Source organism: Xiphophorus hellerii, chromosome 8, assembly GCF_003331165.1.
Source record: "Xiphophorus hellerii strain 12219 chromosome 8, Xiphophorus_hellerii-4.1, whole genome shotgun sequence".
Lineage (NCBI taxonomy): Eukaryota > Metazoa > Chordata > Actinopteri > Cyprinodontiformes > Poeciliidae > Xiphophorus > Xiphophorus hellerii.
In genome coordinates this window covers 461,254-485,286 of record NC_045679.1, presented here as the reverse complement: position 1 = coordinate 485,286, position 24,033 = coordinate 461,254, and the positions used below count along the sequence as shown (strand labels likewise).

Here is a 24,033-nt window from a genome sequence, read left to right as displayed (position 1 = left end):
GAGCAATAAGAGCTTAAATTGCAGAACGTTGTGTCTTGTTCCTGTGCAGGAGTGTGACGTTTGTGGAGTTAAATACAGCTGCTGAGTTATACTGCATTGCATATGTATCTAATAAGAAAAAGTGCCGACACTTGTAGGAGTTTGTCTCACAGTCAGTGGGTTGCTGGTTTGATTCCCACTGCCTGCCTCTGTCCATTCAATTCTAATTGCAACTATGTTTTTGCTAGTTCAATCTAACAGCATAATGAAGTAGCCATGTCACCTTCAGCTGTAAAAATGCCATATGTATCAAATAAGATATAAAAGAAAATTGACTATGTGAATGCCTTGAAAATGGGCTACTGTCTCTTTAAAAACCTCCTACTGCCTCAAAGGCATGGCTATGTCCACCCAGGCATTTTGCACAGCTTGATTTCTCAAGCATACATGAAAGGATCAAGACAACACTCCGAGTATGTTTTTCATGAGAGAATATTAAAACACGATGTACTGCTCAACACAGTCAATTTTACATAATACTGCCCCTTTAAAATGAAGGCAAATTACATCCTGTATTTAATGTTTTTGTCTAGACTTTGTTTCAAGGTAAAACAAATGACCAGAACAAAGCTTTTCTCAGAAATTTATTAATCAGATTTCCATTCATGTTTCACAGAATTTACATCAAATGATTACAAATAGAAGAAAATATAGTAAAATTGGAACATAATGTCAAACATACAAAGATCTAATAATGACTTATGATTCCAATGCATCTCTAAGAATAATAGTTTATTAGGAAATTGAAGTATTAAATATAAGTAAAAACCATAATGTATTTTGTAACAAAACAGTTGAAAGTCAAGAAGAGTACAACAGTCCATGTACTCAAAACCATTATCATGGTGCTGATGTTATGAGGCAATACAATCATATGAACATTTACATCATATGTAATATAATCATCAAACTCAGCCAGAAGAATACAAAACTGTGCTTCTCCAGCTGTTTGTGAATTGTCATCAAATTATGATAAATTGCAAGGACACTAAACATATAATCGAGTATGGAAAGCAGATCAGTCATGTAATTACATTGCTAAAGCTCATGTGCTATAATGAACATGTTAAGGAAGTTACAGTGGGAGCGTAAGGACAAGTGGGATGTTTTTTAGTATTTTGGATTTTCATAAAGGTTTTTTTTAAATTATTTGATGTCTTATTTTGTATTAATAGAAACCTAAATAAAGAGAAACAAAAATGATTTTTTTAAACAGATACCTTTATGTTGTTAACATAAATCTTTTGTTTGGTTTATGAACAGGGTAAGATTTAGTTCAATGGAAGGAAATTGGAAAATGATCAATTCTGAAACCCGACCTTGCTTTGCATTGGCTGGTACCTCATGTCAACAGTGGTTTGTTATTCTGATGGCATTGGCATTTTTTATTTTCTTGTGGTATTGCACTGAGAATTTAACATTAGGAATGTGTAGACCTGTGTTTTATGTGCCTGCATGTGTTTAAACTGAAGTCTATTTAAAAGTATGTAACACAGCTTACATGACAAACAATTGATATGAAATGAGAAATTGATCCCGGGCATTCATCCAAGCAACAAGTGCATTAATTCAAAGATGCACTCTTAAAGGATCCCATTTAGCTGATACCAGATTTGCTACTTGAAGCCCTTTTGAATTTTTTTGGTAGCTGCTTTCAATTTACCCCACATAGACAGAACGATTGTTCTGGTTCCTTCATCCTCTTTGTTTTTCATCTCCTCCAGTTTCCGAATTTTATTGGCTTCTCCTCTTTCATCCAGCTTTTCAATCAAAAAGTCATATGGGACAAATGTGGACACTGAATTAACTTTCAAAGCAATCTGCCCCAAATTGTCAATATGTTGGAGAGCTTCTTCCAGCAGCTGCGACTTTTCTGCTTTCAGCTTTTTCAAGTCTTCCTCAAGATTACCCAAAAAATTCAAACCTTTTTCTTGTTTTGATTTTCTTTTAATCTCATCCAGGCTTCTCTGAACCCTTTTTGTCTTGTTAACATATCTCCACTTCCCTTTCACATGAGCAGATGCAGGACACTTTAAAGTACACACAGTGCACCGGCCATCTTTCATCACCTCACAGTCCTCGGGCTTTCTAGAGCTTGAACATCCAGGATAGTGACAGTTCTCCTCACAGATCGTACAACATACTGCCCCTTTTACTAAAATCATCAGCCAAATGTCTCCTTCGATGGCTTCTTTGCCTTTGTAGGCTTCATCAAATTCTACAGTGACCTTCTCATTAGTTTTGTTATTTTCATGTATCTCCAGAGCTTCTTTAATCTGTTTAGTTTCTGCCTCTTTCAGCTCAGACAGACGGATTCTTTCCTGCAGGTTCTGGATGCAGGCGGACAATCTGATCCGTTCATTGAGAACATCTAAAGTCATGTCTAGTTTTCGGGGTGCAGTTTTTTCCAGAAAGGCAGTAAAGCCACTCAGACCTCCCATTGCTATTTTATCAGCATTTTTATGATGCTCTTCCTCTATTCGTTCTTCGTGTTGGCAGTTATTGAAAAGGAAGTAAACAGGTTGCTTCTTCTCATCTCTGGCACATTTAATCTTGGCAGCATTGAGAGCTTGAAGCAAGTCCTTTGGTCTTCTTCCATTGGAGTGAGTGACCAGAGCTACAATGTTTTTCTCAATGTCTTTTCCAAAAAGAGACATCACTGAATCAAAGATGTACTTCAGTCGGTCACTCAGACGATTCACGCTCGACTTCACCACCAGACCCACCGCATGAAGTTCGTGAATACCATTTTCTGATCGAAACAATTCAAATAATCTTTCACTGACAATGACATCATGTTCAATCCCTCTAGTGTCTCCATATCCAGGAGTATCGATGATGGTCAGAGAGTAGGGCAGAGTTTTACCTTCAAAACCAAAGAGCTGGTACACAATCACATCTGATGTCTGGCTTTCTGTCTGACTTCTGTTCTCATCTTCTACTATCTGAAACCAGACTTTATCTTCAAATGTCACTCCCATGGCGTAGTTGACCAGGGCGTTTATCAGAGTAGATTTCCCTGCTCCTGTTTCACCAACAAGCAGGATGGTTTTATTTGGTTTGTTGCGGTTTTTTGTCCCTACAGTCAGGCTGGTCAGGGTTCCAAAGATTTTTTTCTTTGTTTTGAGCTGGTAGACTTCAGGGGATCCAGAACGAATCAGGTCTCTGCTGGGAAAGATTTCTTGTGGAGAGTTGTTGCTGCAAAGAAAGCACATTTATTTTAAATATTTAAAAATAAGTTGGTTCTATTCAAAATTTACATCATACAAAAACATTTTCTCAGGTTCTCTATATGTAGTTTTTAAAATCTTAAACAAAAATTCATAATATAAGGCAATAAATAATTTACAGGACTGTATAAAGGACTTCTTGTTAAATGAACTCATAATAAATGCTAATTGATCATACTTGCAGTTGAGCAAGGCTTTGACCCCTTCATCCATCTGCTGGTCCACCTCCTGCAGTTTCTGTTGCTTCTCTGAGTCTCCTTTTTCTTCCATCTTCTCAATCAGGAAGTCCAAACTTATGTTGGTGGAAATGGAGCAAACTTTAAGCACAGTCTGATCCAAGCTTACAACTTTTTTGAAGGAGTTTTCTATGAATTGTGTCTTCTCTGATTTTAGACTTTCAATCTCCTTTTCCAGAATCTCAAGAAGCTTTATCTTATATTTTGATGCTTTCTTGTACATCTTTTTATATTCCTCTTTGGTTTTCTGCACCTTTTTTGTCTTGGCCACATACCTCCAGTTGGCTTTAACATGTGTTGATACAGGACATTTACCAGTGCAAACAGTGCAGTGGCTATAATGCATGACCTCACACTCTTCAGGGCTCAGGGCCATCGTACATCCTGGATAGTGGCAGTTCTCCTTACAGACGGTGCAGCAGACAGCTGATTTTAAGAAGGACATCTCACCACCAATAGATTCTTGTTCAATGCAGACTTCGTCTACTTCGATAATGTTTTCATTTTTATTCTGTTTGAGTTTCTTCAGAGCTTCTTGAAGCTGCCTATTTTCTTTCTGCTTCAGTTCATTTAGCTTGATTTTCTCCTCTAGATTTTGGATAGAGGCTGCAAGTCTGATTTGTGACTTAAACCCAAACTTCACCTGCAGCTGCTGAGGTGAAGCCTTTTTAAGAAAAAACATGAACTGACTCATCCCTGCCTCTGTCACTCTCCATGCTTTTTCCAGATCTAAGCTAGTTTCCTCTGTTCGAGACTCATTCTGACAGTTATTGAATGTAAAGTGAATAGGCTGGCTGTTCATGTCTTTTACACATGGAGTCTCTGCATCTTTAAGGGCTTGAAGAGCAACCTTAGGTATCGTTCCATCTGAGTGTGTGATCAGAGCCACAGTGATGTTTTGAAGGCCTTTCCCAAAAAGAGGGATCATTGACTCAAATATGTAACTCAGAGAATCACTAAACTGATTCTCAGTAGCCTTCATCACCATTGCCACTGCATGGATCTCATGAACTCCATCTTCTGATCGAAATAAGTCAAACAGTCTCTGACTTACAGTCACATCACGGTCCATCCCTCTATGGCTTCCACATCCAGGAGTATCAATGATGGTCAGAGAGTAGGGCAGAGGTTTATCTTTAAAATTAAAGATGTCATACACAATCACATCTGATGTTTGGCCATTCTCCTCTTCCTCCACAACCTGAAACCAGACTTCATCCTCAAACCTCACTCCCATGGTGTAATTAACCAGAGCATTGATCAGAGCAGATTTTCCTGTCCCAGCTTCTCCAACAAGTAATATGGTTTTATTTATCTTCTTCACATCTTTTTCTCCTACAGTCACTCTGGTCAGCGTTCCAAATGGCTGTTTCTTAGTTTTCAATCGGCGGACTGTAGGGCATCCTACGCTGATCAAACCACTGTGGAAAGCAAACAGTTTAAATAAAAAAATCAGATTATTTTATCATTACATGTTTCACTTATTTCTGTACTCAGTTTTACTCTTGACAAGCTATTTATTTTCCCCTGAGAGCAATTTCCTAAATGAGAAATCTTATTCTGGCTGATTTTCAGGTTAGGTTTCAGTCTTTTCTCGATAACTATCAAGAAAATCCCGTGTCCAGCAGGAGATGGTTCCCTGAATGTGTCTGTTTTGACTTGGAACTCACTCTGTTGTTAACATGTAAAGTAGTTTTCCTCAGAATAAAACTTTATATTCCATGAAACGCATCAGATAGTGACTCATGGGTGACAGACACAATGGAAATTTAGTTACAAGTTAAGTGCATAGTTAATTATTACAAAGCAGCTGAAAAAAATGTAGAGAAATAAAATGTCAATTCATGAAATCTATCAGAATGTCCTTGGACAACCAGTCAGCTGTTGTGGGGTGTTTTCAAAGTTACACAGTCAAAAGTTAATAACAATTAAGGTTATTTAGCCAGTCTTACTTTCACCATGTTATTTATTAATTAATAAATGTTACAGTTTCAGAGTAAATATTTATTTACTAAGCTAAATATTTACTTTGCAAGCTTAACATTAAGGTATAAAAAATCTGCAGTAATCTGTATGTTTTTTTATGCATTACATAGGAGAAGATTTTTAATTTACTCACATATCCATGTTGTTATCTTTTATTAATTTCAGTGATGATCTGTCAGAAGATGAGGATATAGTATCTGGATAACATTTCTGGAAAACACATTTACATTGCTTCTTCAATTATCAAAAACTAAACAGTAGAAATACTCATCAAAAAAGAAATTATTTTCTTCTAACCGTGCCCATAACATTGCAGTTAGGGGAGCTTTTTAAACAAATCTTTTGAAATATGATTTATATTGTCTTTGTATCTGTAGAAAAAAACTGCAGTAGCCTTTGTGGGAGCAACACTTCAACCGTATCATCTGAACATATTTACAAATGTGTAAAAGGTGGAACGAATGACAGCAAGTCTACCATCAAAACAGACTGGGTCTATAATACATTATGATTATAGAGTGGAAGCTAGCAGAGGACAATGGTTGTTCCTGATTTCTTTACTAATAATCTCTGGATTACCAGGAACATTGAGGAGTTCCTGAACCAGAAGAGCAATCAGTGAGAGACATATATGGAAAGGAAGGCTGACAGAAAAAATACAGTAGATAATAATAATAATAGAATAGATAAAAATGAATAAGGTGGAGCAGAAAGCCACCAGCAGAATGTGGAGGATGATGAGTGACATTACTTGCTATGGATGGAAGAACAATAAAACTGGATTATGATGCAATGATACTTTCTTATTCAAATTTGCTTTTCTTTCACATTAATGCATTTATTTTAATTGTCTAATTTATTTTCCTTTTCTGTCTTTTATTTGTTTTATTTTAATTATATTTTTATCTGTGGGCTATCTTTCCAAAACACTGACTTGTATTGGTCTGCTACACCCATTTTTAGGTCAGAATTATCTGATTCAGTCACAAAAAACAGAGCAGAAGTGATCAAACATGGATAAATATTTCTTACACAGAATGTGAGGTCTGGAGAAGATCCAGAAACTCTTCAAAGCTGAAAGAAATAAGAAACATCAGTATCAGGAAGGAATCTAGATCTGGAGTTTCTCCCAGTATAAATCTGTGGATGTTTGTGATCCAGAGATACAAATAAAAAAACACAAGTACAATAAAAGTGTTGAGATTCTTTCATAAACTCATCCTCAACAGATGAACGAGCGCTTTATCTGTGCTGCAAAGTGAAGAAGTATCTTCTTTATGTAAAACACTTTCTACTAGAAGGTTTTCTACATTTATCAAGTTTTTATTCTGAACAAAAAATTACAAGTTTTGGCTTAATAATTTGGATTAAAATGATTTCTGGACTTCAAAAGATTTAACGTATTTGACACAATCAACATGTCAGGCTGTTGCTGTGTATGAAGCGCTGTATCCTCATTTTAACATGAAAATACATAAACATGGATGGATTTTCAGAGCATAAGTCATTTATTGTTGAGCAAACTATATCAGAGAAATATGATTTACTCAAGAAATGGAATATTTTATATATATGTGTACAGTTGCATAATCAGATCTGTGACCTGATTGCTAGAAATCTGCATTAAAAGAATACAAAGGACTCAAGTATGAGTAGCAGCTGTTCAGGTGAACATAGAAGACAAACAGAAAGCTGCAGATATGAAATATGAGATGAGGCACATGCATTTTTCTAGGTTGAATATACAGGTTAGCTCAAAGCTTAAATTTAAATTTAAAATATAATGAAAATATAAAAGGGCTGCACAGTGGTGCAGTTGGTAGAGCTGTTGCCTTGCAGCAAGAAGGTTCTGGGTTTGATTCCTGGCCAGGGGTCTTTCTGCACGGAGTTTGTATGTTCTCCCTGTGCATGCTGGGTTCTCTCTGGTTCTCCGGTTTCCTCCCACAGTCCAAAAACATGACTGCCAGGTTAATTGATCTTTCTAAATTATCCCTAGGTGTGTGTGTGGTTGTGTGTCCTGTCTGTCTCTGTTGCCCTGCGACAGCCTGGCGACCTGTCCAGGTGACCCCGCCTCTCACCTGGAACGTTAGCTGGAGAGACAGCAGCTCCTCCTGACCCCACTAGGGACACAGTGTTAGAAAATGGATGGATGGATGGAAAAATATAAACATGACAAAAACACCCAGTTCCTTTTTTTCCACAGAAAAACTGTTTAAATAACTGAAATATTTCATTGTTCAGCATTTAATTTGTTTAATTAAATGTGTCAGAAAGGTCGTGGTCACAGCTGATAACTATTGACCCAGAAATGATCTTACCTGTTGTGGCTCAGGAATCTGATGGCGTCAGTGAAAGAATGAGCTGTGTTCAGACTTTTTAATGTCTGTGGGAGGAGACAGACAGGTCACATGTTTTTAAAGACACAGGTAAACATTGTTGATCAGGTCTTTACCATTTTATAAAATTATTTCTGTCAAACTTTAAGAATAAAAAGCACATCAAAGATTTTACCATCTGTTTATTTAGTAAATCAAGAAGTCAAAATGGAAAAATAACCCCCCTAAGCACTTGATGTATGCGAAATGTATGAATTTAAAGCAGATGTGTTTTCTTATGACCATCACAGTTGACCATGAAAATCCACAGGTTTAGAGTCAAATGGGAAAATACAGAAATACATAAAATAATAAACTACCACCATCATATAGTACCATTACCAATATGTTTTGAGTATTTTCTAGTACGGTTATCTGGGGTGGTGTTAAAGAGGAAATATATTTGAGTCAATTGCATGTGACAGTTTTCTTGTTTTTATTGATGGTTCATCAAGTTGGTGTCAGAGCATCTGGTACCTGAAGTTATATTAAACATGTTCCTCATGCTATCTATGGTTAGCCTGGCGCACACTAATCATCACTGCTTCCTGTCTTCTGTCTTCCTTCTGTCTTCAAGTTTAAATCCCTGCAGGCTGGACTGATTGAACTACTTATGAAATCATAGGAAGTGAAACTGAGAATCAAGTAAAATATATTTTACAGGACTTTTAGCTCACCATGTTAACTATTTTCCCCATGTATTATATAATTTCTATATTTGCTCAAATGTTAATACCTTTTATTTCTGAGTTATTATATTAAGCATAAGTTTAAACTGATACTTAATATCAGAAACTTGAGATTTCCCCGAGGAGATGCCCCAAGTGGCTGCAGAGAGGAATGTCTGGTCTCCCTTGTTAGCCTGCTTCCCCTGCGACCTGACTCTGGATAAATAGAAGAAAGTGGAAATGGAAATTGAGTTTCATCTACAACCTATAAATTAAGTTAAATTCTGCTATTTCAGTACTTTTAACTTGCATATAATCTTTGCCCCTCTAGTGGTCACAGGCACTATAGGATTTTTTAAATATTGGGAATAAAGTCATGTATTTGATTAATCATATATTTATACAGTATATTATATAACACCTGTTTTTTGCTTTAGTCATGAGCAGCAGAATTTGACCTTTTGACATCAAAATTTACAGAACAAACTCACTGAAGACAGATTTCTACAAAATTATCAAAATAGTGACTTGAATAATTATATCTAATAATAATTATTAGATATAATAATCAGAAAGATCACTGATACTAAGACTGATTAATAAAGGAGCCAATACCTATCCTTGCAATCTTTACATTACTGGATCATACTTGTATTTTAATATATAGCCACCACTTTGATAAATATGAAGTAACCAAAGCGATTTCACTAAGGTAAGATTTTAAATCAAATGATTGAGATACATTCTCCTGGCATTTCATCAAATAATCATCCCGCGCATATGTGACCTTTCAAAATTCAGTTAGTCTGCTATTGCAACACTAAAGGATAGTACTGAAATTTTTAAAAAAGGTTAGCATATCTGTGATTGCATATATGCTAACCTTATTGGGTTTGTTCTATTTTCAAGCTTATCTGCTATAGAAGAGCTTAGTTCAGCAGTGCTGATGTCCTGTGGTCTGTCATGTCCTTGAACGCTTTAGTGTAGAAATCCTCTGTGCATTCATGCTGAGAAAACCAACACAGATTTGGTCTCAGTTTTATCCAGGTGTCTCCATACACCACTTGTTCTCACTGCATCAATCTCTCAAGTTCAATCACAAGTTTACAGTTTCACAGGTCAGCTGATACAGAACTACCTTACATATTGAGTCAGGACATGACAGTGATCGGTTTAGTTTAGCCCCCCTTGTCACCTATTACCTTTCTCTAATGAACCATTTTTTATTTTCTGCCATAACCAGATAGGGTATTATCCCTAATACCAGATATTTATCCCTAATGTCTTGGTAGTCGATAGTATATATTATGTTCAGTTTAACAAGTTTCTTTAATTGTTTGGAAGAAAAACAAGCCCACAGCATCACCATATGTATATCAGTGTAGGTGAGATGGTTCTCCACATCCTTTGTTTTTTGCCAGGGCCACTTGCTGTTTTTACTGAAAAGCTCAACCCTAGTTACAGCTACACAAACTATGTAGACCTAGTTTGAGTCTTAGTAGTAGTTTAACAAACTATTTGATCATGGACAGATTTTCACTAACAGATACCTTAAGGACAAGTTATTACCTCTGGAAGATTGCTATAAATAAATATAACAGTGAATCTTACATACTAAGGTCATATTAAGGATTACCTTAATACTGGAATGGAGGCGATAACTTCCAATGAATAACTGCAGTGTTTAATTCTCCAATTCAACACAAACTAACATCAAACCTGGAAAATAAAATAGAAAGTAAAGAAGGAGGCTGAGAACAGGCGATTTTTAAAAAGAGAAAAACCATGAAGTGTACAATAAAAAAAGTCATTGTATTGTGCACGCCAGTGACTTGAGTTCTTTTAGGAGGACAATAAGAAATTAAAGCTGAGGTTAACTATTGCCATCTTTAGATTAAAAATGCATGCAATAAATACATTTTCTAAAATATTTAATCATACATAATTAATGCTTCAAATGTTGGAGAAATTACACGTTGCACCGTGCCATGCCGTGCATTTTAAAATCAGTCATCTAAACACACCTGAGACCAACCATACTGAGGTTTGTGTGAGATAAATGTAAAGATAGTATTGATTCTGTGAAAAGGATAACATTGTATTGCTGTCAAAGATCTCCCTTTCCTCATAACTGACATATCTGCAGGAAGATTTCTTTCAACTACTTATCAGCATGGAATGTAAAATTCTTTTAAAAACAAAACTCATCATTCGTCTCCAAACAGACTGAACAGATAGTCCTGTTAACTGATCTGTTTTCAGCAGCACTACTGAGAATCCTGACACTTCTGATGGTTCTGACCCAAGACAGATTTCAAGCACTATGCAATGAACATCTCTGAATGGGAAATTAAATGTTATAGTATCATATTTTCATGAATAAATTAGCTTAAGACAGTTGGAGAAGTGGCATGTGTTGCGTGACATACTGTGCATTGTAAAAGGTCTTATCTGAAAAAAGCTGAGACCAAGCAGAACTAGAGGTTTCAGTACAGTGGTTCTCAATGAAACAATCGTCTGATTTTGCAGACAAAAAATACTGTAATCATGTTAAAGCTATGAGGGTATCTTAAAAATACTTTTAGTTTCTCTTCACGAAAGTGAAAAAATGTTAAGCTCTGTGAATTAAAAGCAGACATAAAATATAATTTGCAAAGTTTTGGCAATGATGTAGCAAAGCCAAACAAGCAGTCATGAAAACATCTTCAGGTGTCCTTCTGTAGAGCAAAGCTGCCTTAAAGCATGCAGACAACCAGCTTCTCCATATGTTAGATATGCAATGACAGGTCATGAAATATATGTAAATAAATACAAAATAGTGTTTGCAGTTACCAAAGTTGATGAAAATTAACAGGTTGTGAACTCTTATTTTCACTGGAAAAAATACACAAGCATTACTTTTATGAAGCACCCTAATGTAATGAAACCTCACCTTCCAAATACTCTTAAACCTGTCAGCATGTTGGCTTGTCTTCTCATTCACCATAAACAGTTTTTGGAATATGTGTATAGCAGAGTATGAAACCTAAAGATGCTCTGAGCACCAAGTATATGCTGAAATCACAGAATGTAACATAAAACATTTTATTGTAAGGTGTGTCTTCACACATCCTTGTAACTTCAATAAATATTTTTCCAATATTTGTTAAAGCAAACTAGACTTCTAATAAATGTTAGCCACAAATAAAATATATCACAATGAGTCATGATCTGTAGTACAAGGCTTCTAGATCTTTCTTCAGATAACAATTGTTCAATGCATATTAAAAGGTTGAATGTCCAACAGTGAAACCGTGTATACCATGCTGTTCATTTTAAAAAGCTTTATCTGAACACAGCCTACACCAACCATAACAGCAGATTCAGATCAGTGGTTGTGAATGAAACAAACAAACCAATGAGGGTAAAATCTATAAAGCTGCTATGAAAATATTTCAGTTTCCTGAAGTGATAACATTTTGTTCCCGTGTAAGAAAAAACTCCTGCTGAGCAACATATTTGTAGTCATTTTAGCATTTTTTATGAAATAAAACAAATTGCTATGGATAATAAATCTAAACTTTAACTCAGTTTCCCAGACTTGCAGCACCAACCTCGACTGACTGGAGACAGTCGATTGTTCTAAAAGTTTAAAATACTATTATATGTTAGTATAACTGGGATAGTACATACTAAATGTATGATATTCTTAAATTGAGAGAGTAAAGGTGGAAATCAGGCTGCATTGATTTTTAAAAATATTTAGGTGTTTGTCTTGAGAAATCTATGAACGCTGTCATGAAAAAATAAATTAAATGTTATGTTTTATATTAAAATCAAAGGCACTTTGTTTAACTTAAAACCAGAAACTTGAAATAAATTGAAATTTAAGTGTTTATTTCACTTACTGATGGCATTAAATATTCATATACTGAAATATGAAGAATGAGACACTGGACTTAGTTTATTTAGCAGTAATGCAGTTTAGCACAGACTTCATCAATCAGACAGTGTAACAAAAGAAAGCTTCCAGCTTAGTTCAGATGCAGTCAAACACTAAAGCTTCAGTGAAATCATGTGACCGGCGTTTCCTCCTCCTCTCACAGAATATAAAACTCTGAATGCTGATTTCGCTTTACTCTTCCTGCCTTGACAGCCTCACTGAATATTGTGAAGAGTAGTTGTGTGACTCACTGCACAGGTAGGAAAACTTCCTAATGTTAGAACCTGAATGTTGAAGGTTAGATTATAAACTGAGACATTTACTTGTTATGTGCACATTTTTAAATAATTACTTAAATTAAACAACTGTTTAACAATTAGTTGAACATGAATAGATGGTTACATGAGTTGAAAATACAACAAAGATGTCCCCTTATGGCAGTTGTACTTCCTCCATTATAATTCTCTCCTAAATATTGCACATCAATTACTTTTTAAGAGATTAGGTCTGGTAAGTAATAAACAATGTGCCTGACATGACATTAACTACACTCAAACATAAAAACAAAATTTGAGAAATAACAGTAATAATAACTTTGCTATTTGTCTTTGGTTAGTCACAAAACAACCTGACTGGAGCGAACATCAACTTCATCATCATGCAAAAAATGTAAGTAGGAAAAACATTTATTTTTTACAAATAGTTTAAATCTGTACTGATCAAACCAAGGAAAAGTTTTAAAATTTGTAGCATATTTCAAATGTTAACTTCTTGTTTATGTGTAGTAAAAGGAAAATAAGTAAAAATAAGAGAAAAAATCAACTTCTGTAAATTTAGAAAAATTTTGAGGTCAAAACATTTATCCTGTAGCTTTTTGTGCACAACTTTATCCACCATTAGTTAAAAGGGGAATAAATTCTAGTTTGCCAACCATATGCACTGCCTGTTTAAAAAAGAAAAGCTCTTTAATTTAAAACAGACACAAATAAGTAAAATATAAAGTCTCAGATGGGATCTAGATTATGGAGTTTGCAACATTAGTCTCAGACAGTGCCACAGCAGGTGTTAGTAGGAGTCAGACAATGTAAATACCTGCAGAATATTTATGTTGATGCAGTAAAGATAGCCAGATTCTTCCAGTTTCTGACCGCCTTTGTGCCAACTACACAGATCAACTTATTCAATAACTTTTTATTATTTTCTTTGCATATTCTTTTTATGTATTAGGCAAACACACTTAAAGTAAGGTCAACTAATTTAGGAATTCTGCAGATTAAGCAAACTGTTTTTATGCTAAAAAATGGGTAAAGCAAATTCTCGGTTGACTTTCCCATATTTTAAGTAATTGTCTAATAGCCTCTCACCTAATTGAGTTTGCTGTTCCATGATGAAACAAATAAATGCATTGACTGAAACTACCAGTGAAAAAAAATGATCAAACCACATTAATTTGAAAAGTATTTCCATTTCAACATAGTATAGCAAATATTTTCTGCTCATTTAACTGGATCTGGGTGGCAATGTTGTCTTCCAGTGTGTTCCCAAACTGGTGTTTTTGAGTTGTATTAGGCCCAACTAATAATTTTGTAGCTTAACTTTACCAGAGTGCTAACAGTTTTCAATCAAACATAATTGAATCAACATAAACGATGTCATATTTGGGGTGTGTTGTTAAGTTCAGGATACACTTTAGCTACTTCAGGCATTAATGTTTCAGCAGTTTTTCACTTTTAGGAGAAAATCAGTGTACACCTTCTTGTTTTTCATTTTCAACCATAATTGAGTTGGCACAGAAGACGTGTGTTTAGGCTCATCCACAAAACCAGACGGGTCCAGACTGCAACAAACAATGAGGTCTGCAGAGAAGCTATCCCAGGCTGACCTTCCCTCCATCCAGGACAGGTCATGAGTCAGGAACAGGGCAGTTAGCATCTCTGCAGACCCCACACATCCTGGACACAAACAGTTTAGACTGTTACCTTCAGGTCAGCTCAGGGTTGTCCCCCGCCTTTCTCTCTGATGAGTTAGCTTTTGCCTGGCTCTGGTGACCTTCGTTTGAGAGTTTTAAAACAGGAATGCGAGTTGTGAGTGCAGGGAAAACATGCAGCAAAGGTCAACAAGCTGAGACTTGAACCTGTGATGACCTCGGTGAGGACCAAGGCCTCTGTATTTGGGTCTCATGCTTTACTCCTGGGCCGCTGCTCCCACACAATTACATTTTTTAAGGTTTTTTGGGCTCTAGTGGCCTTTACTTGAAAGTTCTCAGACAGGAAAGTAGGTAATGATCGAGAGGGAAGACATGCACCAAAGGTCTCCAGCTTGTGCTTGACCCCTCCACCACCACAGCACCCACATATTTACATTGTAAGTGTTTTAAAGACAGTGAAATCAAAGCAAAAATAAAATTTATTTTTTGTACTCAAATCTGGTGAGATTTTTTTGGAATAAAAAAACTAAGTGCTTCATTATGTAGAAAAATAATGAAGCCCACATAAATATGAGCTGAGCTGCTGTTTAAGAATCAGCAAATTTAATTATATGCTCATTCATACTTGTCAACAAGGTGGCTTATTTTATCAGTCACCCTTAAGTGGAGCCACCTTTGGATAATTACCTTTTTTGTCAAAAGGGTTTCATGATCTAGTGCCACACAACAAGGGTGTAAAACTGTAAACAAAAATATCAACTTGTGAAACAGTAGAAATGAAATTGCTGCCATCTGCTGGTGGTTCTGAGATACTGAGGAAATTTAAAATGGAACAAATTCTTTACAAGTTGTAACAGCATTGTCTTATGATTGATCCAATCATCAAGATCTACCATAGATTAACTCAAAAATTGATAAATGAAGAGACAGTAAAGGGTTTTAAGGAAATGCTGTTACATTCAGGTCCATATGCCAGCACAAGATCCAGAGTACCGAGACAGGAGTGGGTAGTTCTGCAGATACATTGAGGAAAGACAATCAAATTTAAAATAGTATTAAAGGTTACATTTAAGCCATCGCTTCCAGTGTCAACAAGAATGCCAAAATGCCCTACTTTATTGAACTTTTCAGATTATAACAGTTTATAAATTAGCACATAAGTAGGAAACCAATAGAAAATCTTGCTCAGAGCCACTGAAGCATTTAGGTCATACAGAACAAAACCTGTCTCCTGAGGTGCCATGCAGCCACTGAGTGTTTTGCCTCAAGGAATCAAGAATTATAAAACCTTTTATGGAGCAGAAAAAATGTTCTGAAGAAATTAATAAAATATGAAATTTGAATAAAGTTAATCAACAAAAATGTTACAATTTCTTTTTGGTATCTAACTTATTTTCCTGCCATAATTATTGGCATTGTGGCAGTCAAACCCTTCTGACAGTGAAGCAATTTTCTATAGTATTCTGATGGTTTTTATTCAGGTTAGAAATCTGACTAGACCATCCAGAACATTATTATAACTTCTATTCAAAAGAAACCCATTGGTCAAATTAAAAGATTGTTTTAACCTAAATCTGCCAGGGGTATGAACAACTTTGGGCCTACTAGTATATTTCTGCATGAAATAAAACCCCAATATCTACACATCTTAAATCTATAAAGGGTAAATTATGGATTTTTTTCTACAGGAATGTCTGTCAGAAATACAAGGACATCATCTCTAAAAGTCATCAGATCTATTCAGGAACTCCTGCTATCTACCAGCTAAACGTAGAAAAAACAGAGCTCGAATCCCTGACTCAAATCACTTTTGGTAAAAAAAACATCAACAAGATAAACAAAACTATCTTATTTGTTGGAGAATCAGGGGCTGGAAAATCAACCCTGATCAACACTATGGTCAACTACGCCATGGGAGTCAAGTGGGAGGATAAAATCTGGTTTCAGATTGTAGAGGAGGACGGGAGGAATCAGTCTGACAGTCAGACAACAGACGTGATCGTGTACGAGATTTTTGGTTTTGAAGGTAAAACTATGCCGTTCTCCCTGACCATCATCGATACTCCTGGATTTGGAGACACCAGAGGGATTGAATATGATGCAAATGTCAGTCACAGATTGTTTGACTTGTTTCGATCAGAAGATGGAGTTTATGAGATTCATGCAGTGGGTTTGGTGATGAAGGCTACAGATAATCGTGTTAATGACAGATTATCGTATGTCCTGAACTCAGTGATGTCTCTTTTTGGAAGAAACCTAGAGAACAACATTGTTGCTCTTCTCACTCACTCAGATGGACAGAGACCCAGAAATGCCATTGAAGCCCTTGAACAAACAAAAATTAAATGTGCCAAAAATGAAAAGAACCAGCCTGTTTACTTTCTGTTTGATAACTGCCAGAATGAAGACCGAACAGAAGAAGAAGATGCAGAATTCCTGCAAATAGCAGACAAAATTTCAGACAAAGGAATGAGAGCACTCACAGAATTCCTGCAAAACACTGCACCTAAAAGACTGATGACCACTGCTCAAGTTTTGAATGAGCGCATCAGCCTGATGGCCTCTGTCCAAAACCTCCAGGCCAGAATCCAACTGACTGAACAGAAACAGAAGGAAATCAATGCAATCCAAGAGGCTCTAAAGAAACATTCAGAGGAGATGAGTAGGAATGAAAACTTCACTGTAGAAATTGTGGGGGTCTACAAGGTGAAGGAACCTACTAAAAGCAGAAAGCTGTTTATGCTTAGTTTTTTTGAAAAAGCTATGTGCTGCACAGTCTGTGAGGAAAACTGTCACTATCCTGGATGTACACTTGCTCTGAGTCCATCCTACTGCGAAGTCATTCAAGAAGGCCGCTGCACTGTCTGCACTGGGAAATGTCCTGCATCGGCTCATGTAAGAGAGGCCTGGAGATATGTCAACAAGACCAGGAGAGTTCAGTGGACTATGAAAGCTATGGAAGAGAAGTATATGAAGAACAAGGCAGATTGCGAGAAGAAGGTAAGCCTTTTAAAACACATGGAAAAGGACATGAAGGAACTTTCAACACAGAAGTCCCAACTTGTCGATGAAGCCTTCAGACACGTTGTTCGACTGGAGCAGATCGCCCTGAAGGTTGATTCAGTTTCTACATTTTTGTACTTGGACTTTCTGATTGAGAAGCTGAAAGAAAAGGGAGATGGAGCAAAGGTGCAGAAACTGGAGGAGATGAAGAGCAGACAGGATGAAGGAACTAAATTAGCACTGCAGTATGTGTGGGGTAAAATAACAGACACAATGTAATGAACATCAGAGAAACACTAAGATACCTTGCACATCAATGCACAACCCTGGGTTAGGAAAGAAACTAATAGTATTTGGAAAAAGGCTGCAACAACAATGTGGATAAAGTGAAGAGCTTTCTATACTTTCCAGATGGAGAGTAAATGACTAAACCTAAAAAGTGTAAGTTTAGTTTTTACAACATAAGGAAATTGTTTCCTTAACAGATAAATTTAAGCTACTTTATTTCTGTAAATATACACATTTTAATTAATTAATATATTTTCTAGTAGCTTTTCCCAGTGGAATACCTAAACCTATTGGATTACAGTAAAAAACCTCAACATGAAAAGATACATGTGATGTTATTTAAAGGGATAGAGAACTGTTGAATGCATTAAAACATCATTGAGCTTGAAGTTGAAGTTGGTTAAGATATTTGTACAGCATTTGGTCTGATCTGACCAACCAAGTCAGAACTTGTTAAATGCTTTAAACTGTGGTTCTTTACAGTTTAAAAAGTGTTAATATGATAGAAAATTCTTGTAATCAATTTTCTTGGTTGTACAATTGACTTTGGCTTGTTAAAGTGAATCTGTCTTTCTTTGGCTTTAAATAAACGAATCATCATTGGATAACAAGCATTGCTTTCTTAGTGTTACATTACATCAAAGTAGTTATATTTATAGCATGCAGAACAAAATGCTTTAATCTTGAGAAACCAGTTGGTACATGGGTGGAAAGAGAAATCATTAAAGAGCAAGGAGAAAACATTTAACATTTTAGAAGAAAACAATAGGAATGCAATTTTTTAGATGAACTGGCATGTTTCCTGTAGTGTATTAGCATAAACTAACATTTTAACTACTTTAGGAAAAACATGTCTACCTGAATAGGCCTTTAATTGTTTGGATTTTTTTTCTTACACGATAAACAATATCTCCCATAAAACTATCAGAAATATAAGTACAGTTTGTATTTTTGTTTATTTTCTGTTACTCTACCTATATGAACCAAAGATCAAAGGTTCTTTGAGCAAGTTTGTGCTTTTTCTTTTGCAGGATCGAGAATCCCACTCTGACAAAACTGATTTCCACTTGTGACTTAATCTCCTCAGGACATCCAAAGATCTATCAACTGAAAACAGAAACGAAGAAGTTTGCATCTCTGTCCAAAGTGACTTTTGGTACAAAAGACGCTAAGCAGAATAATAAAGCCATCTTACTTGTTGGTGAAACAGGGTCAGGAAAATCCTCTTTGGTCAATGTTATTTTCAACCATGTAATGGGAGTTCAGTTTGAGGATGGGGTCTGGTTTCAGATCGTAGATAGGCAAGAAGGTGAAACACCAGATGTGATCATATATGAGATCTGTAGTTGTGAAGGTAAAATTCTGCCCTATTCAATCACCATCATTGATACTCCTGGATATGGAAGCACCAAAGGAATCAAACAAGATGACATAGTCACTGGCAGGATGCGTAAATTGTTTGAGACAGAAAACGGTTTTCACATAGTTCATGCAGTAGGTCTGGTGATGAAGGCAACTGATAACAGACTAAGTGACAGATTGATGTACATCTTTGATTCGGTGATGTCTCTGTTTGGAAATGACATGGAGAAAAACATTGTGGCTCTCATCACTCACTCAAATGGAAGAACACCTAAAAATGCTCTTCAAGCTCTTGAAGCTGCAAACCTCAGATGTGCAAAAAATGAAAACAATCAACCAGTTTATTTCTTGTTCAACAACCAGCAGAATGAAGATCGCACAGATGAAGCAGAGTACTTTACAACAGCTAATAGAATATCAGAGAAAGGAATGCGAGAGTTTACGGCCTTTGTTGAAAAAGTTTCACCTCAAAAACTGAAAATAACAACAGAAGTGATGAATGAACGCATCAGACTGACAGCCTGCATCCAAAACCTGCTGGACAGAATCAGACTGACTGAACAGAAGGAGACAGAAATCAAACAGATTCAAGAAGGACTCAAGATGCATGAAGAAGAGATGGGAAAAGAGGTCACTATACTTGTTGATGAGCCCTATGTTACTAAAGAAGGTATCAAAGGTGGACAGAAGTGGCTAATCTTCTATCAAGGAGCTGTGACCTGTCCTATCTGTAAGGAAAACTGTCACAAAGATGGATGCACCAAGACCTGGTTTCCTGAGTTCTGTGAGGTGATGAGAGGAGGCCACTGCACTGTTTGTTCCAAAAAGTGTCCTGCATCAGTTCATGTTAAACAAACATGGATATACAAGAACACAACCAGGAGAGTTGAGAAGAGAATACCGAAGATGAAACGTGACTGTGAAAATAAAACAAAGTTTGAGGACCAGACACGTTATCTGGAAAACCTCGAAAAGCAAATGAAGCAACTTCTGGAAGAAAAATCCAAACTTGTGGATGAGGCCTACCAACATGTCATTAGACTGGAGGAGATTGCTCTCAAAGTTGATTCAGTGTCTATTAATGTCCACTTGGACTTCCTGATTGAGAAGACAAAAGAAAAAGGAGACACAAGCAAAGTCCAGAAACTGGAGGAACTGAAGAGAAAAGTGGATGAAGGAACCAAAGCAGCACTAAGATACAAACGAGTTTCTCAAGTGTAGTTTATGATGAGAAATAAATCTCAGAATTAGAATCAGATATTTCACTGGAAATATTAAAATGTTTAACACTTATTCAGACATGTTTCTTAATACTCTACTGCATATATATATGCAGTGATATGGTCATATATAAGTAATAAATGTAAATAATAATTGAGGTGAAAATACTAGTTTAGTTTTTCAAAAGTATATTTTATGTATTTGGTTTTATTTTAACATTGTTTTGATTAATAGACCTGAACTCACAGATTTGTATTTCTGCCCAGGTTAGGACTTTGTATTGACTTCCATTCACTTAGTAGCTTCATCTCTCTCTCACCCCCCCCACACATTACGCAATAAAATTAATGTTAAGTGCAAAATTTACTCAGGATCTCAGAGAAATATTGTTTTTAAATTATATTTCTCATATAACCTGTCAGTTTTTTTGTTCGTCAGTACTTGTTTATTGCCTGTTATTCTCATGTTCATTGTTTATTGTTGCTATAGTATTTGTGTTTATGTTTTTCTTGACTCTAAGGCTGAACATGAGTTCCTGTGGACCCAAACTAGAAGAATAAATGTGAAACATTTTGACTAACTGATGGAGCACTTCTTGATCCCTGTTAAAGACAAGAAAACATCATTGCCTTCAGCTATGATTTTGTTTTTGGCTACAATTAACACTAAAAATCATGAACAAAAACTCACTGATGCATTGTTCTTGAAAATCAGTAATTTTTTAAACTGTTGCTGGATTCAGATGCTGAGCACCAAACATCTCAGGGTTGAGCTGTGTTTAACAATAATTGTCCATTTCATCAGATCACTGCTGAGAAACTATGTTGTGTTTGGAGGAAATGAATTCATATTAAAGCCATTTTTAGATGTTTTTACTCACCAAATGGTTATTTGTGCACAACTTTGACACAGCTCCTCTCCTGACGGCCCCAGCTCGTTGTCCCCCAGACTACATAACTCCGGCAGCGTGAGGGCATCACAAATGTCTCAGCTTACAGTCGCAGACCCTTCAGCACAGCGGGAGATATAAAATGATGTATTGGACCAAACAACAAAGCAATAATCCAACTGAAACAATAGAGTTTGAATGACATGAGGCTGTTTATGTAGTGAACATCCTTTAATAATGTACTACTACCCATTATGGAGATCACTTGCAGGATATGTTTATTCTAGGAAAGTCTGCTGTATACGAGTTCCAAAGAGCCTCACCTCCTATATTTGTTATACAGATATATCCTTTATGTGGAAATGTAGTTAAGGTTTGGCTTTTAGAGAAAGATTTGTGCCAATTACAATTGCCATTGTTTTAGAAATATTTAAATGTTAGAAATATTTCTTGAGCAAAATCTCCACTTTGGGAGCTTCAATGTATACTGAGATATACAATCAAGCTTTTATTCAAAGTCAGTTTTAATTTCACTGATAGACTTTACTGTGAATTTCCCCCTGGAGATTAATAAAGTATATTCATTAAATCATATACTGTAGTGTCATCAAATACTGAGATGACTGCTTTGCTTATCACTGATGGTAAATCACTTGTAAAATCTGTATATAGAATTTGGCCAAAACCAGATTTGAACTGGGGAATTTACTAAGAAGAGTGGAGTTTATTACTTGGACTGCAGATGATGAGAGCCAGTGGAGCGAGTGAGGGAATGCAGGGTGAGAACCATGAGTGAAGTGTGTCTGAAGGATGCCGATGTTTATTGGGACAGGTTGCACAGAGGAAGCAGGTCTCAGGAGCTTGAATGTTGCGAGCTGTGGAGCAGAATATCTGGAAGGTAATTGTTTCACTGGTGGTGGGTTCCAGAGATTCACTCAGGGAAGGTTTCCACATGAGGAGATAATCAGAAGCTCAAGGGAAGCCAGCAGGGATGGCTCCTGAAAAAACAGAATCAGCAAGACTTCAAAATGAGTCAGAAAGATCACAAGAGGCTGCAAGGGACTTAGGTTTTACCACGAGGCTCATCACTCAGACACGAGGAATTGGAAGCCAAGTCCTGATATTCTGTTGATGATCACCGATGATCTGAATATGCACAAAGGCACACCTGTGGAGATCCATGTGGATATTGCCCCCTCTGGTGGAAACTTGTAAGAAAGCACTAAACACATGGAGGACACCCCAGGTCCCTGACAGCCCATGTAGTTAATCCACAAATAAAATAAAGTGTAGCATCAATAATGAAACTAACCCTCTGCTGGTAATATAACTCTGTGTGTCATGCTAACTCTCACTATTTTGCAGAATCAACAGTACTGCTGTTTGTATACTTTTTTTTTAGCACTTTTTGTTAAGTATGTTTTGATGCCCTTAAGTCTATTGACGAGAAATTCACTCTTTCAGGCTTATTTTTTTGTCCCGTTGCCATGGTGAATCATGTTATCATTGATCAACGCTTTGTCTCTACTCGCATTCATGCTTAATTTAGAGGTGACTTGATCCAGAATCGAGTTACCCAGTTGAAATCTCCTTTTCAGAGACTAAAACCCTGAGTACAACAGAGCTTGGCAGGTTTATTCAGAGTATCAATCTAATACTCAGAACTTGTTTTTCCTGCTTTCTTAAACAGGGCCCTGGAGGTTTGTCTTAGTCAGTCATCAATAGTAATTAAACTTTTGTTACTTGCATTTTCTTAAAACTAAAATTGCATTTTCTATTACTGGCCTTTTAATTTATTAATGAATACAATATATTTTTAATAACTGTTTAGTATTCTTTTTTGATGGTTTTTAGGTCAATCTTCAACATTTTTGGGACTTGGTCTGTTGGATGTATTTTGGCTCCCAACCTGCAAGGAATCAACCAAGAACACAAGTTGCTTTTCTGCAGAAGAGGGGAGAGAAGCTAGACACGGAGAGCCACCATCAAACAACTGTCTGGGATCAACTCCGCCGGCTCCCAGTCCTCAACTACCTTTTATTGAAACAGAGTATAACCTAATCACATTGTAGCTCTAAACAGCTGCAATGTGGCCTAATTGATTACACAGCATTTAAATAAAAGCTCTTTTCTTTAAGTCTGAGTGTGACTATTGACGTGGCATTGTTTCCTGTGTCTCTCTGCGGATATCATCTCAGCGAGTCACAAGCTTCTGGTCACCACTGTCCCCATGTCCTGGAACAGTTAATTAAAAGAAAAGGAGCCTAGTAAAAACACAAAAGAATAATAACATGAAAACATAACCGTTCAGACAAACTCATAGTTTAAATGAACTTGGATAATAATTTTCCCAGCATGCTCCTCCTCATATTGTCTGGTAGATGAGCCTGATGGTTAGCAGGTGCATCTGACCAGCCAGCAGATCTGCCCTCCAGGGAACAGCAGCTCTGGGGCTCCCTCTAGTGGATGACTGTAGGAATGACACAGCCCCACCCAATGCCCAAAACCATTCCTCCCAACAAATTATGTCTGCTTCCATCCAAGACAAATACATTGCTTTTGGAGAATGTCAGTTATTAAGTTGTAAAGTACTTTAATAGTTTAAAGGATCAAACAAAATCTAGAAATACTTCATGCCATGACTTGATTAAATATGGCACTACTTCTTGTTATCCATGTGTTTGCTCTTTAACCTCCAAACAAAATATTTAATTTCTTATGATCAGCAGAAACTCAGCGCTCAGAAAGGACCTGTCAGAGCTGGTACAAAGGACTTTGGTACATCCCATTTCTGAAAGCTTGGGACTATAAAAACCGAGCTTTGATACATTTTATTGTTTTTATGTTCAGTAGTTTTTCATATGTAATGTCTTGTTCTTTATAGGTA

General features: G+C 36.3%; 2 protein-coding genes across 2 annotated transcripts; one reads left to right on the top strand and one right to left on the bottom strand.

The window, feature by feature from the left end:
- Positions 1-605: 605 nt before the first annotated feature.
- Positions 606-22,952, bottom strand: LOC116723956 (uncharacterized). The gene is made up of 7 exons (XM_032569194.1): positions 21,878-22,952; positions 21,138-21,264; positions 7,810-7,874; positions 6,524-6,565; positions 5,625-5,701; positions 3,448-4,926; positions 606-3,237 (listed from the first exon to the last, which is right to left on the bottom strand). The coding sequence occupies exons 5-7, from the start codon at positions 5,630-5,632 to the stop codon at positions 1,656-1,658; spliced, it is 3,069 nt and encodes a 1,022-aa protein (XP_032425085.1). The 5' UTR covers positions 5,633-5,701; positions 6,524-6,565; positions 7,810-7,874; positions 21,138-21,264; positions 21,878-22,952; the 3' UTR covers positions 606-1,655.
- LOC116724891 (uncharacterized) lies at positions 16,019-17,694 on the top strand (the record flags this gene model as incomplete). Its single annotated transcript, XM_032570669.1, has 1 exon — positions 16,019-17,694. A coding segment is annotated over one exon (1,647 nt), but the record flags the coding sequence as incomplete, so codon positions are not given.
- Positions 22,953-24,033: the final 1,081 nt, after the last annotated feature.